This window comes from Schistocerca nitens, chromosome 4, assembly GCF_023898315.1.
Source record: "Schistocerca nitens isolate TAMUIC-IGC-003100 chromosome 4, iqSchNite1.1, whole genome shotgun sequence".
In the NCBI taxonomy this organism is placed as follows: domain Eukaryota; kingdom Metazoa; phylum Arthropoda; class Insecta; order Orthoptera; family Acrididae; genus Schistocerca; species Schistocerca nitens.
In genome coordinates, this window is record NC_064617.1 from 763,737,713 (window position 1) to 763,764,826 (window position 27,114).

Here is a 27,114-nt window from a genome sequence, read left to right on the forward strand (position 1 = left end):
TACCCATTCCTGCAGTCTTCTTGTGTTGTGGAGCACTCATTCTTCGAATGTGTGTGTTTTGAGTATACGTTGTTCCTAGCATTTACGACGATTTCACAAATAATGGACGCTAAGTGACTTTTTCCGCGCCGATTGAGGTGAAGGCCGTGAGTGGTGTAAAGTTCTCTACTAAAATTTTGCACGTTAACCATTTGTACATTTGCGTAACAGTTGCAAATTTCTGCATATTGACTGTTTGTATATGCTACTGCCCTGTTAACACACGAGAATGGAGGAAAGTCATACCTGTGTGGAATATCGAGAACAAAGACGTTTGAGCCATTTAGGTGTGCAGAGACTTTTGTTGCGAGTATGAAGCCAGCTTGTAATATTTTGACGGAACGTGACGTGACGTGACGCACAATCTGAATTGACCTAAAGTTCTCTGCACCACACACTTTTCAGAATATCCGTGTTTGACAAGATACCATACTCTGTCGTCGACCGCTCGCTACTTGCTAGCCGTTGTGCACAATCGATATTGCTACATTGTATTTGTTTATATGTGGTGCGGTACGATGGTGAATGTCAGGTGGTGTAAATTCAGTAATTGTCACAAAGGGTATAGGAATCTTTCGTTATCAACAAAAAACAACAAAGATTGCTATTTTATAACAACACCGATATTCTATGTAAATGCTTGTAAGTGATGAGTACATACATGTAGGTGTAGTTACACCTGTTTGATGCAGAGTAGCTGGTATGTGTCTTGTTACAGCACCTCACCTCGGACATTTGTACACTGCCGTCATAGCGGACGCACTTCAAAGATTTCAGCGGTTGGTGTATGGCACAAAGTGCATTTTCAGCACGGGCACTGACGAGCATGGCACGAAAGTACAGCAAGCTGCCGCTTCTTCCAAAATGGATGTGCCGACTTACTGCACTTATATATCGAATAAATATAAAGCTACATTTCATCAGTTCGATGTTGGTTTTACCGATTACGTAAGAACAACAGATGAAAGACATAAAGCAGCAGTTGAACATTTCTGGGTGCGTGTGCAAAACTCTTTAATTCCTAAGGTGCTAGTAATAGTAATAGTATATGGTTGCTTTCACATGGCAGTAATATAAGAAAAGCCTTTGTCAGTTGAACTCTCATTCTTATGCCGAGACGGCCGGCGTGGCCAAGCGGTTCTAGGCGCTTCAGCCTGGAATCGCGCTGCTGCTGCTACGGTTCGCAGGTTCGAATCCTGCCTCGGGCATGGATGTGTGTGATGTCCATAGGTTAGTTAGGTTTAAGTAGTTCTAAGTCTAGGGGACTGATGACCTTAGATGTTAAGTCCCATAGTGCTCAGAGTCATTTGAACCATTTTCTTATGCCGACTGCCCCTTGTAAACGTTTGTTTGGTCTGTGTCGTCGTAGTTTGCATAACAAGATATTGTAGGCCAGGATGCTATTGCCAACTCGCTGTTCATAGTGAATGTATTGTTTGTAATAGTTTAAGATTGCCTATAAGTGTAATTGAAAGCAGTTTTGCTCTGTGACAGGGGGCGTACTTCTATGGTTTTTGTGTGTGGCACAGCCATCAAAAGTATCTGATTAAGATTTTTCATTCTAAGTAAGCACACTTCATTTTCTGACTGCCTGTAAGCTGCACCAGAGTTAGTATAGTGCACAGATACTGTTATGCAACAACTGTTTTAAAGTTGGTGTGCAGCCACTTCTGTCATTTTACTGTGGAACTGTTCATCCTTTGTGGTTGAATTGACATTACATTTATTTAAACAGTTTGAAGAATATTTGGAGTAAATCATAAGCCACTATAATCTGCCAGTCACTGTGTCATTTTATTCAGAAATACGGAAGCGTCCGATCCCGCCCGTCTGCTTTGACCCATGACGTCACAAATATGGCGGAAACAAAAACAAACACACACACACACACACACACACACACACACACACACACACTTTCCACAAGAAGCCTAATGACACTAACGGGACAAGCGCGGGAAATAGGGTGTTTTGGGTGGGGGGCAAACTAAATATAAACAAATTTAGATGCCTTGCGTAGCTACAACGTGTAAGTGAAGACAGCCATGCATGAACACCCACCCACCTCCCCAGGGGTCGTAACCCCTGCAATCCATAGAAGATGAAGATGCTTCAGTAGCTGATTAGTGTTTTTTGTCTTTTTTAAAAAACAAATCTCACGGGATAGAACGAACAGATCAGAAAGATAAATATAATAAACTAAAACAGAAATTGGGGGAAACAGATAATTAAAATAAGTAATAAGCGTTTTTCAATTAAAAAAAAATCTCGCGAGATAGAACGAACAGATCAGAAAAGTAAACAAAATAAGATAAAACAGAACGGGAGACAGCCACACTCAAACCAAACTCCGCGCCGTCATGACGTCACACACGACAACACCCTTACGTCACGGGTCAAAGCCGACGCGTGGGATCGGACGCTTCTGTCGACCCTTTTATTCTAGTTATCACGTTTAGTCCTAGTCAGTAAGTGACTGCAAATGGGTTACTGTAGCCTTCCGAGACTTCACACAAAATATCAATCTGCATAATGGTAATGATGTGGCGCATGTGCAATGTGACGTTATATTTATGTGATTAAATTGCTATAAACTTAACTTAAAGTAGAATGTGCAAACTATGGTTGGTCTGTTCCTTTCAAATGGCACATTAAGGTACAACTGAAATTATTATTGAACATCAGGTTACCTTCAATTATTGAGCATATTAATGTGAATATTGTCATATGCCAACAGCCATTGAGACTCTGCAGAGAGGTTTCAGATTTAATCTAGTGATGAAGATGGTGGTGAGGTGGTCCCATACTCTGAGGAGCGCAGGGGACGATTTGGGAAACCCGCACCGCCTACTAGGCAAGGTCCTAGCGGAGGTGGTTTGCCATGGCCCTCCTGCACCGTAATGAGGATGAATGATGACGGTGACACAACACCACCCAGACATCTTCGGGCAGGGAAAATCCCTGACCCCGCCGGAAATCGAACCCGGGACCCAATGCGTGGAAAGCGAGAACGCTACCTCAAGACCACGAGCTTAATGTAGTACATTGGTACAAATAATGGTAATCAGAAACTTATCATCACTTGATCCGTTCCCAAACCAAATACTTCTAAGAAAAATTTCTGTGATTATCAGCAGCGGAGTGTTGTGTTGAGTTTTATTGCATTGAATCCCATTCCACTAGTTTCCATTAGACCTGTCTGTAGAAGTGGCCATTTGATGATAAATTCTGAAAAAGAAGTGAGGAATTTGGAACATAAAAAACTTAAGTGTTTTTCCCTCATTCCCCAAAGTCAACCTTCTCATTGTTGTGAGACCCGGGAACGCTGTTTTAAATACCAGCATCAAAAAGTAGCAAAAGATGTCGCAAATCAACTGCCTGTCTCATTGCAGGCTAGCAGTAGTAATGACTGACTAATTTCAAGAACCATTTCTGTCTTTGCTCAGTCAGTCTTTTTCTTTTCAGTTGAATGTAACTAGTCGCTGCAGCCATGTCAGGTATATGAATGCTTCACACTCGTTCGCCAGGTGTGAGTAGTTTCACTTGATGTGAGACAACCTACTGACACAAGTCTTTCATGGTTACTTCAGCTACATGAATGTTTTCAGTCAGTCTTTTTGAAGTTTTTTTTTTTTTATGTTTTGCCAAAACGAGTGGTTGACATTGTTAAAACTTTACCATCCACTGCTGGTGGTGGACTGCAGTCGAGCTTGTGGCTGCAGATTGTGTGCACCTGGTGTGTCAAGGGCTTTTATATGCTTATTTCCAAAGTCGTCCTCCCCTTGCTACCTGCAACAGTTTGTTGCAGCATGGGAAACCAGGATCCATTCACATTGAAAGTTTCTTCTTTCTTGTTGAAGCTATTCTCGTGTATGTGTATTTCTATAGCTTCTCCGAACAAGTGGGTTTGCTAGCTCTTATCTATAGCAAGAACTTCCTTGTTGGCGAGTTTTACTATGTGGTCGCTCCCACACAGCATGTGCTCCCTACGGCTGATTCCTCCACCTGCCACAACGTACAGTGCCACCTATGTTCAGTGATTGATGGTCCAGTCATTCCAACATAGACTTTCTCGCATGTATAGGATGACAGAAAAACTGGAACATTTCCACAATCCAATAAAACTGGAAATGATGAAGGAAAGAAATTGCATTGACAGTAATTGAAACCTTACAACTTTGCCATTTATGAAACAGTGATGGCATTTATCATTTTTTAATTCCTTTTTTACTTCCTTGAGATGGCGTTCTCCTGAACGAATACATTCATGAAATTTGCTGTTGAGATTCCTCATTGACCCCTGCGACATCTCAGCTGGGATATTGTGAATTGCATCCCAAATTCTCTGTTTTAAGTTATCCAGGGTTCTTGGATGAGTCGTGTAGACTTTGCTCTTGAGGTAACCCCAGAAGAAAAAAATCACAAATGGATAAATCTGGCAATCTAGGGGGCCAAAGAATGTTACCAAATCGTGAGATGACACAGTTGCCTAACAGTTCTCGCACACATGCCCCTGATTGCCATGCAATGTGCGATGTTACTCCGTCCTCTTGAAAGCAAGCTTCTTGGACGTTTGGAAAGTTGTTCAATGCAGGTATAACAAAAGTTCGTAATATCTCCACGTAACGATTGGTATTGGCAGTTATTGTGTTTCCCTGTCCATTTGTGAAAGAATACGATCTGATAATCCCATGTGATGAAACACCACACCATACTTTCACTTTATTAGCGTGTAAAGGGCTCTCATGAATGTCATTAGGATTTGTGTTTGCCCAGTAACGGTAGTTCTGTTTATTCACATAACCTGTAAGATGAAAATGTGTCCCATCTGACATCCACAACTTGTTAAGAAATTCGTCGTCATTGTTTATTTTTGTTATCATTTGTTGACACAATCCTGATCGTAACCGGTAATTGTTGTTCTTCAGTTGTTGCACCATCTGTAGTTTGTACGGATTAAATTTTAAATCAAGATGAAGAATTCTGCGAACATACTCCCGGGACATTCCAACCACTGCTGCTTGCTTACGAATTGAATGCTGTGGGCTCCCTAAGGCAGACTTATGTACAACATCAAAGTTCACTGGAGAACGCACACTTCTTGGTCATCTTGTTGGTTTCTTCTTGAGGGCAGGTCCAGTCTCTTCAAAGTTATTAATCCAACATTTTATCACGTGTTTTGACAGAATGGCATCATTACGTCCTAAATTCTAAAAATGTCGAAACTTCCTCTGCGCTGCTACCAAACTATCATTGTTTTCATAAGCCATTTTGGGTCGACAGAAGCGTCCGATCCCACGCGCCGGCTTTGACCCGTGACGTAAGGGTGTTGTCGTGTGTGACGTCATGACGGCGCAGAGTTTGGTTTGAGTGTGGCTGTCTCCAGTTCTGTTTTATCTTATTTTATTTACTTTTCTGATCTGTTCGTTCTATCTCGTGAGATATATTTTTTTTAAAATTTAAAAACACTTATTACTTATTTTAATTATTTGCTTCCTCCAATTTCTGTTTTAGTTTATTATATTTATCTTTCTGATCTGTTCGTTGTGTCCCGTGACATTTTTTTTTTTTTTTTAAAAAAAGACAAAAAACACTAATCAGCTACTGAAGCATCTTTATCTTCTATGGGTTGCAGGGGTTACGACCCCTGGGGAGGTGGGTGGGTATTCATGCATGGCTGTCTTCACTTACACGTTGTAGCTATGCAAGGCGTCTAAATTTGTTTATATTTAGTTTGCCCCCCACCCAAAACACCCCATATCCCGCGCTTGTCCCGTTAGTGTCATTAGGCTTCTTGTGGAAAGTGTGTGTGTGTTTGTTTTTCGATGTATTTTCATCCTCACAATGTGTACATAACGACTTTATATGCGCCATATTGCAATCGTGGTTTATGGTCGTTTCCGCCATATTTGTGACGTCATGGGTCAAAGCAGACGGGCGGGATCGGACGCTTCCGTATTTCTGCCATTTTTATGGCAAACGCATGCTGTTGTCCTTTCCACTGATCCATGATTACTGAAATGGCGGATATTTACTCGCTAACTGTCACGGACCTGCAGTGCAGCCACCTGCCCATTGCTGCCACTACTCATTTCAAACATTCCCCTTATTCTGTGTCACCGTGTACATGGTATGTTACATATTTCTGACATCGCAAGTGGGTCCCTTTTCTCCTTTGCCAATATGAGATACTGTTTGATCTTCTTTGTCAGTTTATAAATAGTCTTTATGCTGTATTTGCACAATACATAGCTGATTCTGTCCATCACTCTGTGAATGTTTGGCGGAAAGGCCATGAGGAGCAGTGGGTACTCCACCAGTTGCATAAGAAGTGTCACAGAGTCAAACATTCAACGAAGTGACACATCAAAAAAAGAAATGGTGGGTATGGCCTTTCTGCCATACATTGCCAGAGTGATTGACAGAATGGGCCATATAGCACACAAATTGACAAAGAAGATCAAAGAGTGGTTCACATCGGCAAAGCAGTAAAGGGACCCACTTGCAATGTCGGGACTATACAGCATGCCACGTACACACGGAAAAGTCTGACAGAATGACTGGATGATCAATCAACTCAAGGATCACTGAACATAAGTGGCATTGCAGGTTTGGGCCAGTCGAGAAGTTGGCTGTGGCGGAGCATACACTGTGTGGGACAGACCACGTAGTGAAACTTACTGACAAGAATGTTCTTGCTGTAGATAGGAGCTATCACCCCTGCTTGTTTACAGAATCTATAGAAATATGGGAACATGAGAATAGCTTCAACAAGGAAGAAGAAAGCCTCAAGATGAACAAATCCTGCATTCCTATGCTGCAGTTAATAATCATTGCAGGTAGCAAGTGTAGAATCGCACCAGCAATGGCCACAGGAAAGCCCTTGGATGTGGCCACAAATTTGACTCCAGGCCACCACCAGCTCTGACAATGCTGGCTAAACATCAGAAAAATCGTCAAAGGTCGGTGAAAGAACCTGGGATAGAAGCCAACAGGCAGTTTGTTGCCCAATTTGTCTTAGAGGTAAAAAACTGATTATATTTCAAGGAGAGGTAAAGAAGTAGTATATAAAAATGTACATTCTTTACGAATAAGTGACAGATGCAATATTTGTGAACAGATGATGTTTCCATTAGATTACTGGATTAACTGTGGGAATGTATTTCCTTTTGACAGATTGTGCAGACCACAACAGCTTTTGTCGGTTTATGTGAAAAATTCCCATAGAACTGAGCATTTTGGCCTATGGATCCAGACACCAAGTTCACTGTTAAGCAAATGCACTCTTTACAAAACACTGAACTGACAGCTACTAAATGCAAAACTAATATTAGACTGAAAGTAATGGTGGTGATGGGCAATAACAGAGCAGTCAATAGTAATGATTAAGACCATGAAAATGATTGATTGCTTCTGCTGGGAGATTAATGCATCAGAGTCGGGCAGATCCAGGCTAGCAAGACAGGGAGGTGAGGTAGACCCAGGTCAGATCCATGTGGTGGATTAATGTGTCTTGGTTCGAACCACTGGTCAGCCTGACTGGTGTTTAGGTAACTTTCTAAGCTCATGTAACAAGTGGTGGGCTAGTTTCTGATTTCTACCTCAGAAAATGTAATGCACAACATTCAAAAATACGAAAACATGCAGAATTAAGTATACTTGATTCACAGATAGGTATTGCCCAAGACTTCCCTCACTGTGAACACAGAAAACCAGCAACTGACCACAAAGTTAAAATAAATTAAAATTGCCATATCGTGATAACAGTGGACACCATACAATGGGATAAATTTTAGCAAAGAGAAATTCCAGAATGAATTTTTCATTCTGCAGTGAAGTGTGCACCAGTATGAAACTTCCTGGCAGATTAAAACTATGTACCGGGCTGAGAATAATTGTCTGCATGCAGCTGACATACTAAATGCCCACAAAACAAGCAAATCATAGGAAGTACAACCTGTCATCTATGCTGTGGATATTGGAGCTGTCTGCAGGAATGCAGTACCTATGGCTATTCTGTTGATGAACTAACTGTTCCTGTCAATGGAAAACACACATATTTTATGAAAAGCTTATTGGCCACTCCCCCAGTCCCAATAAACCATTAAACTCTGCTATGTCATGCTTCCGTATTGGAAGCTACGTATAGAAAGTACTACATTGTTCGATGCACTATTCTCATTGATACTTCAATCCTTCTATATCACATGAAAAAAATTAAGAAATTTTACTTCAGATTGTGCTACACTAGTCGCAACAATTAGACAACCAGTTACAATGTCTTGATATGTCACGTGTGTTTGAGATTGTTTTGATTACAACTAGCCCATTATACTACAGACAGAGAAACAAAAGTCATGCTCACATATACACATTGCAAAGAGCAGTGTACCTTTAAATAGTGGCACTGCAATGTCTTGGGATTAATTTTATCACACTCCATGGACTGATGAGCCACTGTTATGACAGAAGCTGGTTATTCATATATCAAAGTATCAAATTCCTTATGAGTTTGGAAAGTGTAACTTCACAGAATCTGCTGAACAATTATAACCAGATACGTCAGTTGTGTATTTCTCTCAGCGCGTTGGAACTAGGGGGAGAGTAAGACTCGATAGCAGCAAGCATTCCATACTACACTACATATAACATCAAAATAAATGGCTAAAAATTTGTTTAGGCCCATTGTGTGTCCCATTAACAACATGACACCGTGAAGCACCAGTAGACTAGCAAGTTGCATATTTAGCTTCTCTGTTTGTTTCCGTAGTTTAATTCTCTAGTTAGTAGTAGTAGAATGGATAGGGTTAGTGCATCTTGTGTGTGGATGCAGGAGCAGCTGGCTGCAGTTTGAAAACAGCTGAAGATGTGAAGATGCTTATGGTCACAGTCAGCGATCTGTAGGCTGCTGCCTTGAGTTGTGGTGCAGCAGAAGAACTGGTGCATCATGTGGGGCACCTCAGGTGTTGCTTGTTTCACCCATGGACTCAGCTGTCTACATCTACATTTATACTCTGCAAGCCACCCAACGGTGTGTGGCGGAGGGCACTTTACGTGCCACTGTCATTACCTTCCTTTCCTGTTTCAGTCGCTTATGGTTCGTGGGAAGAACGACTGCCGTAAAGCCTCCCTGTGCGCTCAAATCTCTCTAATTTTACATTCGTAATCTCGTTGGGAAGTATAAGTAGGGGGAAGCAATATATTCGATACCTCATCCAGAAACGCACTCTGTCAAAACCTGGCGAGCAAGCTACACCGCGATGCAGAGCGCCTCTCTTGCAGAGTCTGCCACTTGAGTTTGCTAAACATCTCCGTAACGCTATCACGGTTAGCAAATAACCCTGTGACGATACGCGCCGCTCTTCTTTGGATCTTCTCTATCTCCTCCGTCAACCCGATCTGGTACGGATCCCACACTGATGAGCAATACTCAAGTATAGGTCGAACGAGTGTTTTGTAAGCCACCTCCTTTGTTGATGGACTACATTTTCTAAGGTCTCTCCCAATGAATCTCAACCTGGCACCCGCCTTACCAACAATTAATTTTATATGATCATTCCACTTCAAATTGTTCCGTACACATACTCCCAGATATTTTAGAGAAGTAACTGCTACTAGTGTTTGTTCCGATATCATAGAATCATACAATAAAGGATCCTTCGTTCTATGTATTCGCAATACATTACATTTGTATATGTTAAGGGTCAGTTGCCACTCCCTGCACCAAGTGCCTATCCGCTGCAGATCTTCCTGCATTTCGCTGCAATTTTCTAATGCTGCAACTTCTCTGTATACTACAGTATCATCCGCTAAAAGCTGCATGGAACTCCCGACACTATCTATGAGGTCATTTATGTATATTGTGAAAAGCAATGGTCCCATAACACTCCCCTGTGGTACGCCAGAGGTTACTTTAACGTCTCTCCATTGAGAACAACATGCTGTGTTCTGTTTGGTAAAAATTCTTCAATTCAGCCACACAGCTGGTCTGATATTCCGTAGGCTCTTACTTTGTTTATCAGGCGACAGTGCGGAACTGTATCAAATGCCTTCCGGAAGTCAAGGAAAATGGCATCTACCTGGGAGCCTGTATCTAATATTTTCTGGGTCTCATGAACAAATAAAGCGAGTTGGGTCTCACATGACTGCTGTTTCCGGAATCCATGTTGATTCCTACAGAGTAGATTCTGGGTCTCCAGAAATGACATGATATGCGAGCAAAAAACATGTTCTAAAATTCTACAACAGATCGACGTCAGAGATATAGGCCTATAGTTTTGCGCATCTTCTCAAGGACCCTTCTTGAAAACTGGAACTACCTGTGCCCTTTTCCAATAATTTGGAGCCTTCCGTTCCTCTAGAGACTCGGGGTACATGGCTGTTAGAAGGGGGGCAAGTTCTTTCACGTACTCTGTGTATGTGTAGAACCGAATTGGTATCCCGTCAGGTCCAGTGGACTTTCCTCTGTTGAGTGATTTCAGTTGCTTTTCTATTCCTTGGACACTTATTTCGAGGTCAGCCATTTTTTCGTTTGTGCGAGGATTTAGAGAAGGAAGTGCAGTGCGGTCTTCCTCTGTGAAACAGCTTTGGAAAAAGGTGTTTAGTATTTCGGCTTTAAGTGTGTCATCCTCTGTTTCAATGCCATTATCATCCCAGAGTGTCTGGATATGCTGTTTCGATCCACTTACTGATTTAACATAAGACCAGGACTTTTTAGGATTTTCTGTCAAGTCGGTACATAGAATTTTACTTTCGAATTCACTGAATGCTTCACTCATAGCCCTCGCTACACTAACTTTGACATCGTTTGGCTTCTGTTTGTCTGAGAGGTTTTGGCTGTGTTTAAATTTGCAGTGGAGCTCTCTTTGCTTTCGCAGTAGTTTCCTAACTTTGTTGTTGAACTACGGTGGGTTTTTCCCGTCCCTCACAGTTTTACTCGGCCCGTACCTGTCTAAAACGCATTTTACGATTGCCTTGAACTTTCTCCATAAACACTCAACATTGTCACTGTCAGAAAAGAAATTTTTGTTTTGATCTGTTACGTAGTCTGAAATCTGCATCCTATTAATCTTGCTAAACAGATAAACCTTCCTCCCTTTTTTTATATTCCTATTTACTTCCATATTCAGGGATGCTGCAACGGCCTTATGATCACTGATTCCCTGTTCTGCGCTTACAGAGTCGAAAAGTTCGGATCTGTTTGTTATCAGTTGATCTAAGATGTTATCTCCACGAGTCAGTTCTCTGTTTAATTGCTCGAGGTAATTTTCGGATAGTGCACTCTGTATAATGTCACTTGATGCTCTGACCCTACCACCCGTCCTAAAAATCTGAGTGTCCCAGTCTATATCTGGTAAATTGAAATCTCCACCTAAGACTAACATGCTGAGGAAATTTATGTGAAATGTATTCCAGATTTTCTCTCAGTTGTTCTGCCACTAATGCTGCTGAGTCAGGAGGTCAGTAAAAGGAGCCAATTATTAACCTAGCTCGGTTGTTGAGTATAACCTCCACCCATAATAATTCACGGGAACTATCCACTTCTATTTCACTACAGGATAAACTACTGCTAACAGCGACAAGCACGCCACCATTGGTTGCTTGCAATCTATCATTTCTAAACACCGTCTGTGCCTTTGTAAAAATTTCGGCAGAATTTATCTCTGGCTTCAGCCAGCTTTCTGTACCTATAACGATTTCAGCTTCGGTGCTTTCTATCAGTGCTTGAAGTTCCGGTACTTTACCAATGCAGATTTGACAGTTTACAATTACAATACCAATTGCTGCTTGGTCCCCACATGTCCTGACTTTGCCCTGCAACCTTTGAGGCTGTTGCCCTTTCTGTACTTGCCCGAGGCCATCTAACCTAAAAAAACTGCCCAGTCCACGCCACACAACCCCTGCTACCCCTGTAGCTGCCTGCTGTGTGTAGTGGACTCCTGACCTATCCAGCGGAACCCAAAACCTCACCACCCCATGGCGGAAGTCGAGTATTCTGCAGCCCACACGGTCGCAGAACCGTCTCAGCCTCTGATTCAGACCCTCCACTCGGCTCTGTACCAAAGGTCCGCAGTCAGTCGTGTCGACGATGCTGCAGATGGTGAGCTCTGCTTTCATCCCGCTAGCGAGACTGGCAGTCATCACCAAATCAGATAGCCGCTGGAAGCCAAAGAGGATTTCCTCCGATCCACAGCGACATGCATCATTGGTGCTGACATGAGCGACCACCTGCATATGGGTGCACCCTGTACCCTTCATGGCATCCGGAAGGACCCTTTCCACATCTGGAATGACTCCCCCCCAGTATGCACACTGAGTGCACATTGGTTTTCTTCCCCTTCCTTGCAGCCATATCCCTAAGGGGTCCCATTACGCACCTGACGTTGGAGCTCCCAACTACCAGTAAGCCCACCCTCTGTGACCGCCCGGATCTTGCAGACTGAGGAGCAACATTTGGAACAGGACAAGCAGCCATGTCTGGCCGAAGATCAGTATCAGACGGAGACAGTCTGAAACCGGTTTGTCAGACAAACTGGAGAGGCCTTTCTGTTCAGCCCTCCGGAATGTCTTTCGCCCATTGGCAACAGCCTCAAGCTGTGTGACTGAAGCCAACACTGCCTGAAGCTGGGAGCGAAGGGATGCCAACTCAGACCGCATCCGAACACAGCAGTCGCAGTCCCTATCCATGCTAAATACTGTTGTGGAAAGAACGTCTGAACTAATCTACAGAGAGCACAAACAATTTGACACATAATTTAAATGGTTATTAAAATACGGCTGAAACCAAGGGGAAACTACAGCCGTAATTTTTCTCGAGGACATGCAGCTTTACTGTATGATTAAATGATGATGATGGTGTCCTCTTGGGTAAAATATCCCGGAGGTGAAACAGTACCCCATTTGGATCTCCAGGCGGGGACTACTCAAGGGGACGTCGTTATCAGGAGAAAGAAAACTGGCGTTCTACAGGTCGGAGCGTGGAATGTCAGATCCCTTAATCGGGCAGGTAGGTTAGAAAATTTAAAAAGGGAAATGGATAGGTTGAAGTTAGATATAGTGGGACTTAGTGAAGTTCGGTGGCAGGAGGAACAAGACTTTTGGTCAGGTGAATACAAGGTTATAAATACAAAATCAAATAGGGGTAATGCAGGAGTAGGTTTAATAATGAATAAAAAATAGGAATGCGGGTAAGCTACTATAAACAGCATATTGAACACACTATTGTGGCCAAGATAGACACGAAGCCCACGCCTGCTACAGTAGTACAAGTTTAAATGCCAACTAGCTCTGCAGATGATGAAATTGATGAAATGTATGATGAGATAAAAGAAATTATTCAGTCAGTGAAGGGAGACGAAAATTTAATAGTCATGGGTGACTGGAATTTGACAGTAGGAAAAGAAAGAGAAGGAAACATAGTAGGTGAATATGGAATGGGGGTAAGAAATGAAAGAGGAAGCCGCCTGGTAGAATTTTGCACAGAGCATAACTTAATCATAGCTAACACTTGGTTCAAGAATCTTGAAAGAAGGTTGTGTACATGGAAGAACCCTGGAGATACTAGAAGGTTTCAGATAGATTATATAATGGTAAGATAGAGATTTAGGAACCAGGTTTTAAATTTTAAGACTTTCCAGGGGCAGATGTGGATTCTGACCACAATCTATTGGTTATGAACTGCAGATTGAAACTGAAGAAACTGCAAAAAGGTGGGAATTTAAGGAGATGGGACCTGGATAAACTGAAAGAACCAGAGGTTGTAGAGAGTTTCAGGGAGAGCATAAGGGAACAATTGACAGGAATGGGGGAAAGAAATACAGTAGAAGAAGAATGGGTAGCTCTGAGGGATGAAGTAGTGAAGGCAGCAGAGGATCAAGTAGGTAAAAAGACGAGGGCTAATAGAAATCCTTGGGTAACAGAATAAATATTGAATTTAATTGATGAAAGGAGAAAATATAAAAATGCAGTAAATGAAGCAGGCAAAAAGGAATACAAACGTCTCAAAAATGAGATCGACCGGAAGTGCAAAATGGCTAAGCAGGAATGGCTAGAGGACAAATGTAAGGATGTAGAGGCTTATCTCATGAGGGGTAAGATAGATACTGCCTACAGGAAAATTAAAGAGACCTTTGGAGAAAAGAGAACCACTTGCATGAATATCAAGAGCTCAGATGGAAACCCAGTTCTAAGCAAAGAAGGGAAAGCAGAAAGGTGGAAGGAGTATATAGAGGGTCTATACAAGGGCGAGGTACTTGAGGGCAATATTATGGAAATGGAAGAGGATGTAGATGAAGATGAAATGGGCGATATGATTGAAGAGTTTGACAGAGCGCTGAAAGACCTGAGTTGAAACAAGGCCCCGGGAATAGACAACATTCCATTAGAACTACTGACAGCCTTGGGAGAGCCAGTCGTGACAAAACTCTACCATCTGGTGAGCAAGATGTATGAGACAAGTAAAATTTCCTCAGACTTCAAGAAGAATATAATAATTCCAATCCCAAAGAAAGCAAGTGTTGACAGATGTGAAAATTACCGAACTATCAGTTTAATAGGCCACAACTGCAAAATACTAACTCGTATTCTCTACAGACGAATGGAAAAACTGGTAGAAGCCGCACTCGGGGAAGATCAGTTCGGATTCCGTAGAAATATTGGAACACGTGAGGCAATACTGACTGTACGACTTATCTTAGAAGAAAGATTAAGGAAAGATAGACCTACGTTTATAGCATTTGTAGACTTAGAGAAAGCTTTTGACAATGTTGATTGGAATACTCTTTCAAATTCTGAAGGTGGCAGGGGTAAAATACAGGGAGTGAAAGGCTATTTACAATTTGTACAGAAACCAGATGGCAGTTATAAGAGTCGAGGGACATGAAAGGGAAGCAGTGGTTGGGGAGGGAGTGAGACAGGGTTATAGCATCTCCCAGATGCTATTCAATCTGTATATTGAGCAAGCAGTAAAGGAAACAAAAGAAAAGTTCGGAGTAGGTATTAAAATCCATGGAGAAGAAATAAAAACTTCGAGATTCGCCGATGACATTGTAATTCTGTCAGAGACAGCAAAGGACTTGGAAGAGCAGTTGAACGGAATGGACAGTGTCTTGAAAGGAGGGTATAGGATGGAACATCAACAAAAGCAAAACGAGGATAATGGAATGTAGTCAAATTAAATCGGGTGATGCTCAGGGAATTAGATTAGGAAACGAGACACTTAAAGTAGTGAATTAGTTTTGCTATTTGGGGAGCAAAATAACTGATGATGGTCGAAGTAGAGAGGACATAAAATGTAGACTGGCAATGGCAAGGAAAGTGTTTCTGAAGAAGAGAAATTTGTTAACATCGAATATAGATTTAAGTGTCAGGAAGTCTTTTCTGGAAGTATTTGTATTGAGTGTAGCCATGTATAGAAGTGAAACGTGGACGATAAATAGTTTAGACAAGAAGAGAATAGAAGTTTTCGAAATGTGGTGCTACAGAAGAATGCTGAAGATTAGATGGGTAGATCACATAACTAATGAGGAAGTATTGAATAGAATTGGGGAGAAGTGGAGTTTGTGGCACAACTTGACTAGAAGAAGGGATCGGTTAGTAGGACATGTTCTGAGGCATCAAGGGATCACCAATTTAGTACTGCAGGGCAGCATGGAGGGTAAAAATCATAGAGGGAGACCAAGAGATGAATACACTAAGCAGATTCAGAACAATGTAGGCTGCAGTAGGTACTGGGAGATAAAGAAGCTTGCATAGGATAGAGTAACATGGAGAGATGCATCAAACCAGTCTCAGGACCGAAGACCACAACAAACAAACAATTAAAATACAAGACTGCCTAGTAAATGCAGTAATGCTGATACTTGCGCATTGGTGACACACTGTTCGGCGGCAGAAGCCTAACTGTACTGTCAGTAACATACAAAGACTATTTGAAAGAAATAAACAATTGACAGACGACTACGTGACTTTACACATCATGGATATTAAAATGCAAATCTGCCCCTGCTAAATACGAGGTGCTTGTCAATACGTCCCAGAGATGGCAGCACCGTACAGCAGATGGAATTTTACCGCCAGTGGCGAGAATGAGAACTGTTTTAAATACTTAAAATGACGACGTTTTCCTTACTTGAACAGCGTGCAATCATTCGTTTTCTGAATTTGCGTGGTGTGAAACCAATTGAAATTTATCGACAGGAGACATGTGGTGATGGAGTTATGGATGTGTCGAAAGTGCGTTCGTGGGTGCGACAGTTTAATGAAGGCAGAACATCATGTGACAACAAACTGAAACAACCTCGGGCTCGCACAAGCCGGTCTGACGACTTGATCGAGAAAGTGGAGAGAATTGTTTTGGGGGATCGCCGAATGACTGTTGAACAGATCGCCTCCAGAGTTGGCGTTTCTGTGGGTTCTGTGCACACAATCCTGCATGACGACCTGAAAATGCGAAAAGTGTCATCCAGGTGGGTGCCACGAATGCTGACGGACGACCATATGGCTGCCCGTGTGGCATGTTGCCAAGCAATGTTGACGCGCAACGACAGCATGAATGGGACTTTCTTTTCGTCGGTTGTGACAATGGATGAGATGTGGATGCCATTTTTCAATCCAGAAACAAAGCGCCAGTCAGCTAAATGGAAGCACACACATTCACCGCCACCAAAAAAATTTCGGGTAACCGCCAGTGCTGAAAAAATGATGGTGTCCATGTTCTGGGACAGCGAGGGTGTAATGCTTACCCATTGCGTTCCAAAGGGCACTACAGTAACAGGTGCATCCGACGAAAATGTTTTGAAGAACAAATTCCTTCCTGCACTGCAACAAAAACGTCCGGGAAGGGCTGCGCGTGTGCTGTTTCACCAAGACAACGCACACACACATCGAGCTAATGTTACGCAACAGTTTCTTCATGATAACAACTTTGAAGTGATTCCTCATGCTCCCTACTCACCTGACCTGGCTCCTAGTGACTTTTGGCTTTTTCCGACAATGAAAGACACTCTCCGTGGCCGCACATTCACCAGCCGTGCTGCTATCGCCTCAACGATTTTCCAGTGGTCAAAACAGACTTCTAAAGAAGCCTTCGCCGCTGCCATGGAATCATGGCGTCAGCGTTGTGAAAAATGTGTACGTCTGCAGGGCGATTACGTCAAGAAATAACGCCAGTTTCATCGATTTCGGTTGAGTAGTTAATTAGAAAAAAAATCGGAGGCCTTAGAACTTGAATGCACCTCGTACAAAACTACACAATGATTTGGTAGATTTAACTAAACAAGTGCGCTAAAAACACTCAACCAAATTTTCAACTTGACTACAACACTTATATGAACGCTAAATAAGCCAATTGCTGCTACTTGCTACTGCACTGTCAAGGCACCTTCCTTTGTATCTGAAGCATGGGATCTACACTCACTGTGAACGAATGGTAGCGGTTATGCGGTCATGTTGCTTGAAGCAGTGTGTCAGTGTGGAGGCTGGCCATGTGGTGTTGCCCATTCACTTTTTGAGTGGACGGGTGGCCCACTCCTTCAGCAGGGTCTGAGCAGGCACACAGGGGGAGGAGTTTACTACTTTTTTAGGAGCTCCAGTGTTGGAATAGCATCCAGGGCTGAAAAGCACTCGGTGTGAGTATTGGGGGGGGGGGGGGGCTCATCTGAGATGTGGAGGTGGCTCTATCGAGGGTGGAGGGTGCAGTAATCACCTAGTTTTTACTCTTGTCGACGCCAGTGATGCACATCTCTTGTATTCTGAGGTCATCTTCAGTTCCTGGCAGAAGTGGTGAAGACTGCTGGCCTTGTTCACTGGATGCAAGCACTGCTTACAATTTGCAACATCTTACCCAGTAGGGTCCTTTGGTTTGGAGTTGATTGAAGTGTCTCAACCAGAGGCTCCAATTATTCTCTAATGGTCATGGATGCAGATTTCTGGATCTTTGTTATGGGGTGGAGGGTTGTAGGACTCCCTTGATGGACAGGGGTGCACTATACAAAGGAAGTAGTTACTCGGGTAACAGAGTACTTTTGGAGGGCTTGTGGGTTGTTTTTTTTCTTTTAGGCTAGGCAGTTGTTTGAGGTCCTCTGATGAATGCTCATCACTCGATAAGTAGAGAGCAAAATCGGATCATGTACAAAGTAGTTGACTGTCAAAATTTCAACAGTAAATTGTCAGAGTATTCGTAACAGAGTTCCAGAACTCACTACGCTCAGAGAAGTTGTTGTGCTCAAATTATTCTTGGAACTGATAGCTGCCTGAAACCTGAAATAGAAAACTGAAATTTTTAGCAAGGCATGGAACATATATTGAAAAGACAGATTAGACGCCGTGTGAATGGAAGCATTCATTGCTGTTGACAAAAATATTGTTTCTGTCAAGGTCAAACTTGAGCCTGTTTCTGAAGTTACCTGGACAGGATTAGCATGCCTAAGTTCCTTGATTCTCCCTTAACAGTTGTAGAATCATTTGTGGAAAGCCTACACTCAGTAGCGCACAGAAATACCCAAATCATGTAGTATTAGTGGGAAGTGACTGTAATCAACTGAGTATAGATTAGGAAGACTGTGGATTCACTTCAGGTGGTATGCACAGACAGTCTTTGAAAGTACCTTTGAACATGTTTCCTGAAACTGCCTTGAGCAACTAGTTAGACAGCCCAAACACAATGGAAACATTTTAGATCTTATAGCTGCAAACTGGCCTGACCTTATTGACAGTGTCACTGTAGAGACAGGGACTAGTGAGCACGATGTTATCATAACAACAGTGCTTATGAAAGTTAATAAATCCATTAGGAAGGCCAGGACAATATTTATTCTGGAAAAAAGCAGTTAAGCTGTTTTTAGCATCCCCACTTAGACAATGAATGGACATCATTTAACTCCAGTCTTGTAGACAGTCGTTTTTCACGTGGTCTATTTGCAACTGCAACAGGAAATTGTAGTGGTTCATGGTTCCCTCTGCCACGCACTGCACGATGGCTTGCGGAGTATGTATGTAGATGTGTTGTCTGATGCAATCATTGATAATTCCAATGACTTTCACATTATACATATGGAGTTTATCTTGCATTATCAAACTAAAACATTTGGAGTATTTAGTTATATGGTTTATAATGATCTTTGTTACCTAACTGCTGTTGTACCAAAGTCCAGACAGTTTATAGGATGTGAATGTCTAGATGCCTTTTGTGTTCAAAGTAATATTAATTGACTTATTGTTTTTAAATACTATGGCAGAAAAGAAATATAATACAGCTATTGTGGTTTACTTATGGAAATTATATGATTTTTTCATTGTTGCAGAATGATTTAAGGAAAGGTGGATACATATATAAAGGTCAGTATCATGGCTGGTACTGTGTGTCTGATGAGACATTTCTGGCAACGTCTCAACTGCGGGAGGAAGTTGGCCGTGATGGGTCCTTATGCAAAGTGTCTGTGGAATCTGGCCAACCTGCTGAGTTTACAGTAGAAGATAACTATATGTTTCGCCTGAGTAATTTTCAGCAAGATTTGCTTCACTGGCTTCGTGACGGTAATATGCGTAAACTGTTTGATTTTGTGATTCAAATACAGATACTCACAGTATGTTACCTCACAGAGTGCAACATGTTACCAGGGTGACTATGTCAAGTTAACGAATTTTACAGTCCTCATGACTGGGTGTAAAGAGTAGGCAAATGTGGTGAAAATTGGAGAATGTGATTGACATATTTTAGTTATTTTTAATTGTAACTGTTTTAACCACATTCATCTCCGAACTTTATTTTTAGCAGTTACACTAATAGTCTTGCTGTTGAGCACCCTAAAATTCTCTCTCCCCCTCTCTCTTCCCCTCTCTCTCCCCCTCTCCCTCCCCCTCTCCCTCCCCTCCCCCTCTCTCTCCCCCCCTACCTCCCCCCTCCCTCCCCACCTCAAAGTCACACTATAGGCATGTGACTGGTGCATTCTAAGCGGTCAGGAGAGGCTGTGTTGTGACATAAATCTATAAAGATGTTGGTGCAATATTTGTATACTTTTGTCATCCTTGCAAGTGTTGACCATACTGAATTCTTGATGAGGAGAAGCAGTATTCTAATTCTCTCTGACCCATTCAGATTTAGGTTTACCTAAATCCATTGTTCTTCTAAAAAGTACATAGCCAATTTTTCTCCATCCTTGTCCAATCAGAGTTCGTGTTTCATCTCTAATGCTCTTTGTCATTGATGAGATGTTTAATTTTAATCTTCGTTATGTATTGTTTCCTCGACTTTCTGTCTCATTGGAATACATTGCATTTTGTCCTCCACTTATCTTGAAATTTTTGTTTTCTTTTGTTGAAATACGAATTAAGTGTGAATAACTGCACAGTGTCTGAAACCCTCAATCACCACCACCATTATTTTCGTTTATCATCAAGATTGTAATGTTGATTGAGGTATAGTGTTCACTGCTGAATATTCCCCTGGTATTACATTCTTTTCAGTGCAGTAAGAAACCATTTTACTTGCTGATAAAAAAAAATTTCCAGGTTCCAGCCACATCATGTGGTTAAAAACAAATGAACATATGTCCAAGTGCTCCTTCATCATTGTCAGTTGTTGCCTGTTGTGGTTGAGGATTTATATAATTTGATGACTTATATAATTTTTCTGTCGCCTGTACATTGCTGGTGCCAAGTCCAGCACCACATAAGTAATCATTTGGTTGCAAGACCACTGTGCCCTCATAAAACTTTAGTGAACCAGTCCCAAGGATGGCACTACACTATCAAATTTCCAGATATATTTGATGCAGTGTAATTTGGAACTTTTGTCAATTGTTTCCTTTTGTCAAATTTATTTGACCAAATGTAGCACCTTGCCTTAGACTTCATCAGTGAAATCAATTGTCATTTGTTTACCACAAGGATAAAAGTAACTGCCTGGAGCACCAGTGCTGCTGCAGCCATTTGATGCTTAGCCATGGGCACCAGGATGGCCCCCTCGTACGCCAACCTATTCATGGGCCGCTTAGAGAAGCCTTCTTGGTTACCCAGGCCTGCCAACCCAAAGTTTGGTACAGATTTATTGATGACATCTTCATGATCTGGACTCACAGTGAAGAACAACTCCAGAATTTCCTCTCCAACCTCAACTCCTTTAGTTCCATCAGATTCACCTGGTCCTACTCCAAATCCCACGCCACTTTCCTTGACGTTGACCTCCATCTGTCCAATGGCCAGCTTCACACGTCCGTCCACATCAAACCCACCAACAAGCAACAGTACCTGCATTATGACAGCTGCCACCCATTCCACATCAAACGGTCCCTTCCCTACAGCCTAGGTCTTCGTGGCAAACGAATCTTCTCCAGCCCGGAATCCCTGAACCATTACACCAACAACCTGACAACAGCTTTCGCATCCCGTAACTACCCTCCCGACCTGGTACAAAAGCAAATAACCAGAGCCACTTCCTCATCCCCTCAAACCCAGAACCTCCCACAGAAGAACCACAAAAGTGCCCCACTTGTGACAGGATACTTTCCGGGACTGGACCAGACTCTGAGTGTGGCTCTCCAGCAGGGATACAACTTCCTCAAATCCTGTCCTGAAATGAGATCCATCCTTCATGAAATCCTCCCCACTCCACCAAGAGTGTCTTTCCGCCGTCCACCTAACCTTCGTAACCTGTTAGTTCATCCCTATGAAATCCCCAAACCACCTTCCCTACCCTCTGGCTCCTACCCTTGTAACCGCCCCTGGTGTAAAACCTGTCCCATGCACCCTCCCACCACCACCTACTCCAGTCCTGTAACCCGGAAGGTGTACACGATCAAAGGCAGAGCCACGTGTGAAAGCACCCACGTGATTTACCAACTGACCTGCCTACACTGTGATGCATTCTATGTGGGAATGACCAGCAACAAACTGTCCATTCGCATGAATGGACACAGGCGACAGTGTTCGTTGGTAATGAGGATCACCCTGTGGCTAAACATGCCTTGGTGCACGGCCAGCACATCTTGGCACAGTGTTACACCGTCCGGGCTATCTGGATACTTCCCACCAACACCAACCTATCCGAACTCCGGAGATGGGAACTTGCTCATCAATATATCCTCTCTTCCCGTTACCCACCAGGCCTCAATCTCCGCTAATTTCAAGTTGCCGCCACTCATACCTGTCATTCAACAACATCTTTGCCTCTGCACTTCCGCCTCGACTGACATCTCTGCCCAAACTCTTTGTTTTTAAATATGTCTGCTTGTGTCTGTATATGTGTGGATGGATATGTGTGTGTGTGTGTGCGCGCGAGTGTATACCCGTCCTTTTTTCCCCCTAAGGTAAGTCTTTCCGCTCCCGGGATTGGAATGACTCCTTACCCTCTCCCTTAAAACCCACATCCTTTCGTCTTTCCCTCTCCTTCCCTCTTTCCTGACGAAGCAACCGTTTGTTGCGAAAGCTTGAATTTTGTGTGTGTGTGTGTGTGTGTGTGTGTGTGTGTGTGTGTGTTTGTGTTTGTGTCTATCAACATGCCAATGCTTTCGTTTGGTAAGTTACATCATCTTTGTTTTTAGATATATTTTTCCCACGTGGAATGTTTCCTTGTATTATATTCACTACATATATATTTATTTATGCAAATATGTTTACATAACATACACTCTTGCAACCAGAACATTACCTTATGTTGCTGGACTGGACATTAGCGGTGTCACACGTGGTAGGACTGAAGCAGCAATGAGACAATAGTCACTCCTTGTGCAGGTGGGAGCTTAAGAAAATTTTATTGGCATATACATCATGAAACAATGCATTTGTACAGCTTTATTTACTGTCTTTGAGAGTAATCCTATATGCTATGTGGTGAATTAAATTTCATTTTTGTAGAGTTATACTTTAATTACTGTTTGTACATTAATATGAGATTAATAACAATCATTTATATGATATCATTTTGGAAGTCTTTGTGGGAACATCAGCAGTCTCTTCTTGTAATGTAACAAAAAACAATCCTTCCATTTCAAAAATGGTGTTTAATTTTTAATGGTATGGTAAACAGTTTCATTCATAGATAGACCACCTTCAGACCAGTAACTCTCCGTTTGCGATGTGAGGAGTTGATGAGCAGAGTTGTTGTAAATGCTAAAGGACACCTAGCCTCAAAAGCAGTTGACAATAAGTGCCCTTTAGTGCTTACAAAGACTTCGTACATAGACTCCATGTGCCCAGTCTATGTATGACTGAAACCAGTTATCATATGATAGAATTGCACACATTTTGCAATCTGGAGTGATTACTTTTTGTTACATTTGTTTGATATTTAAGAAAATAAATCTGTTTTGAGAGAAACTTGCAGTTTTGAGTGGTTATTCCTAATAGTCAAGAACATACTATTTTTACAAATATAAAGGCGAGATTGTTGAATGGAGGCAGTTGTTTTGAACTTTTAAATTAAGTTGGTCTTTGTGTGAAGCATTGTCTAGAAAAGAGGAATATATACAGTTACAGACTGAGAATGAGCGGACATTCAGAATATATGAATTCATTATCGGGAAAGGGAGCACATTATGAGAAGTGTAATACCTTAGGGGAAACTAGTTGAATTGCTAATGATTGATTATAAAATATACTGGTAAAACAGCAGAAGATGTAAGAGTGTAATAGTTGCAGTATGAGCACTGTTCAAGGTTTTACCAGGATTTATGTAACCAAAATACCATTATATTTTGACAGTAGGATTCTTAAATTAGCACAGAGTGAAGTTTCAGAGACTTTCGTCATATTGCTTATTTGGTGAGATCTTGCAGTCACTCAACATTTTAAGATTTTGATAAAAAAATGGAAAAATTTTGGAAAGGACTATGATAAAATACTTCAGTTTTGGAGGTTTAACATGCAAGAATATGTATGGCAAGTGAGATTCAGTCCTAAAGGATTTCCGCCCTCCATTTTAAATGATTAAGGAGTAGGTTTCTGAATTGGAGTACTTGTCCATCCACTGAAGATGGACAACACACAACAATGTACCAAGGTACACAGTTGTCACAGATTGACATTACAAAGATCTCAGTAGGCTGTGTCCAGCCCATTTTTCACAAAGTTTTGGCTATGACAAAACTTTTCACTTGATCTGTTGAAACGCTCCGACTCCAAATTAAGATGAAAATGATTGTAAGTTTCAGTTATTACATTTGTCATCCTCTCTTTACCATACAGAGATACTTGCAAATAATAGAAAGTAATCATTGTGGGATACTTTAATCATCCAACAATTAACTGGGAAAATTACAGTTTTGTTAGTAGTGGGCTTGATAAGACATCCTGTGAAACATTACGAAATGCCTTCTCTGAAAACTACCCAAGATAGATGGTTCAGAACCCAACTCCTTATGGAAATAGATTGGATATAATGGCAACAAATAGACCTGACCATTTTGAGGATGTCCACATAGTAACAGGTATTGTGGTAATTGGAGGGAACATCAATTTGTTGTAGAACCTCAGAACACATTCTGAGCTCAAACATAATGAGAGATCTTGAACAGACTTACCTCTTCAATGCCAACCAGCAAGGATTCTGAAAACATCTATCATGTGAAACCGAACTTGCTCATTTCGCACCTGAGATACTGAAAGCTTTGGATCAAGACAGTCAAGTAGATGCAGTATTTCTCAATTTCCAAAAAGCATTTGACTCAGTATCACACCTATGCTTATTGTCGAAAGTATGGTCATGGGGGTACAAAGTGAAATGTGTGACTGGATTAAGGACTTCTTGGTAAGGGGGACGCAGCATGTTACCTTGGATGGAGAAGTAACTTCAGTATGTTGGGACTCTTGCTGTTCATGTTGTATATTAATGACCTTGCAGTCAATATTAATAGTAACCTCAGATTTTTTGCAGATGATGCAGTTATCTACAATGAATTACTGTCTGAAAGAAGATGCAGAAGTATGTAGTTCAGTACTTGATAAGATTTAAAGTTTCTGCAAAGATTGGTACCTTTCTTTAAATTTTCAGAAATGTAAAATTGTGCAGTTCACAGAACGAAAAACCATAGTATCCTATGATTATAATATCAATGAGTCACTGTTGGAATCAGCCAATGCGTACTCATACTGGATGTAATAATTTGTAGAGATATGAAATGGAGCGATCACAAAAGTCTCAGTCAAGGGTAAAGCAGGTGTTAGACTTCAGTTTATTGGTAGAATACTGAGGAAGTGCAATCAGTCTACAAAGGAGATTGCTTAAAAACCACTTGTGTGACTGCTTCTAGAATATTGCTCAAGTGTGTGGGACCTATAAAAAACAAGGCTAACAGGTGATACTGAACTTATATAAAGATGGGCAGCACAAATTGTCACAGGTTTGTTTGATCCATGGGAGAGTGTCACGGAGATACAGAAGGAACAGAACTGGAAGACTCTTGAAGAAAGGCAGACTATCCTGAGAAAGTCTATTAACAAAGTTTAAAGAAATGGCTTCAAATGATGACGTAGGAATATATTACAATCCTCTATGTATTGCTCACATAGGGATCATGAGGATAAGATTAGAATAATTACTGCATGCACAGAGGCATTCAAACACTCATTCTTCCCATGCTCTATATATGAATGGAATGGGAAGAAAGCCTAATAACTGGGTCAATGGGACATGTCCTTTGCCATGCACCTCAAGATGGTTTGCACATTACAGATGTAGATGTGTAGAAGCAAGTTGTGTTCAGTGGCCTGCTCATGAGTGGGGAGCAGGTTTGTTCCTACTTGGCCATTCACATGCACAGAGTTATTGTGGACTTCTTAGAGGCAATGAGTGGGGCCCCTAGTACAGTTGTTGTGCTCAGCAGCTGGCCCGCAACTGGAGATCAGAATATTTGCATTGCTCCTCATATGCATGGAATTAAGGACAACTGAACTGAGGTTTCCTCTAAAGTTTTCGGTTACATCAGGAGATAAGTCTGGTGGGTGATCGAAGGATTCAGTTACCATTTTATGCCCAATCTGATACTGAGTTGTGCCCAGACAATCTCATTCATCTTTTCAGTGGTATGAGGATCAAATTGGGGCAATTCACTTGGTTTGCCTTTGTAAAGAAACATTTGAAAATGGAGTTAATTATTTCAGCTTTTGCTTAACTACCTTCAATTTCAGTTCCTGTTTTATTTGCTAGAGACTTGACACTAACATTGGTTTCACTAACGGCCTTTACATATGGCCAGAATTTCTTTGGGTGTTGTGTGAAAATATCGTTTGACAATATTCTGCTGTGGTTGTCGTGAAAGGCATCAAGCATTGCATGTTCAGTTTCTATCTCAGTGGATTTGAGTTTATTGTGTACTGTGACAAATACACCATCTCAATTTTCTTTTTGCCTGTCCTTTAAATATGCACTAAAATTTTCAAGAAAAATCTCACTGCTACCAATTCAGGTTTCAACCAGCATCCTGTACCTAGTATTATGCGAGCTTCACTGCTTTTCATGAGCACTTCAAACTCTGGCACTTTGTTGTGAATGATTCGGTAGTTAACCAGAAAGGGTTTTAATCCTGTCACCTGTAGGAGACATTTGTTTCGATCTTACACTGATTCTTCTGGGTTTCCTACACCTATCGCTATCTGGATTGGATGGAGAGTCGCCTAATCTAAAAAACCCTTGTGTGCACCCCATTCAGTCAGCTACCTGAGTAGCAACCTCTGATGTTTTGTGCCCACCTGACCAATTTATGGAGACCCTAAAGTTTTCAACCTTATGGGTGCAAGTCCAGGAAGTTGCAACCTAGCTTGTCAGTCATTCCACTTGACTCAGAACCAAAGGGCCACAATCAGTTCTGGGGACAACACTGTAAATTGTGAGCTTCATTGATACTCCATGCACAAGGCTGGTCTTCTCAACCTTCTCCTACAGTCGCTGGAATTACCCAAGTGTGACTGATCACCTTAGAAGTTAAGTCCCATAGTGCTCAGAGCCAATGACCCAAGTGTGACCTTAAAGCCCAGATGACAGGCTTTGTTTGTTCCAACAAGTGCCACAATCTGCAGTTGGTTACACCCTGTTCCCTCGATGGCCCGGAATAGCCTCAACAACATGTTGAGTGAGGCCAACAG

General features: G+C 41.8%; 1 protein-coding gene across 3 annotated transcripts in view; it reads left to right on the forward strand.

Moving 5' to 3' along the window:
- The first annotated feature begins 418 nt into the window (after positions 1–418).
- The window catches only part of LOC126253080 (methionine--tRNA ligase, mitochondrial), a 123,546-nt gene continuing 96,850 nt past the window's right edge, over positions 419–27,114 (forward strand). The window contains exons 1-3 of one of the 3 annotated variants that reach the window (XM_049954178.1): positions 419–601; positions 758–1,035; positions 19,341–19,572. In XM_049954178.1, the coding sequence (XP_049810135.1) occupies positions 565–601; positions 758–1,035; positions 19,341–19,572 (547 nt within the window). In that variant the 5' untranslated portion in view covers positions 419–564. Of the gene's footprint in view, positions 682–757; positions 1,036–19,340; positions 19,573–27,114 lie in introns of all 3 variants that reach the window. The other 2 variants (XM_049954177.1, XM_049954179.1) reach the window with 2 other exon arrangements.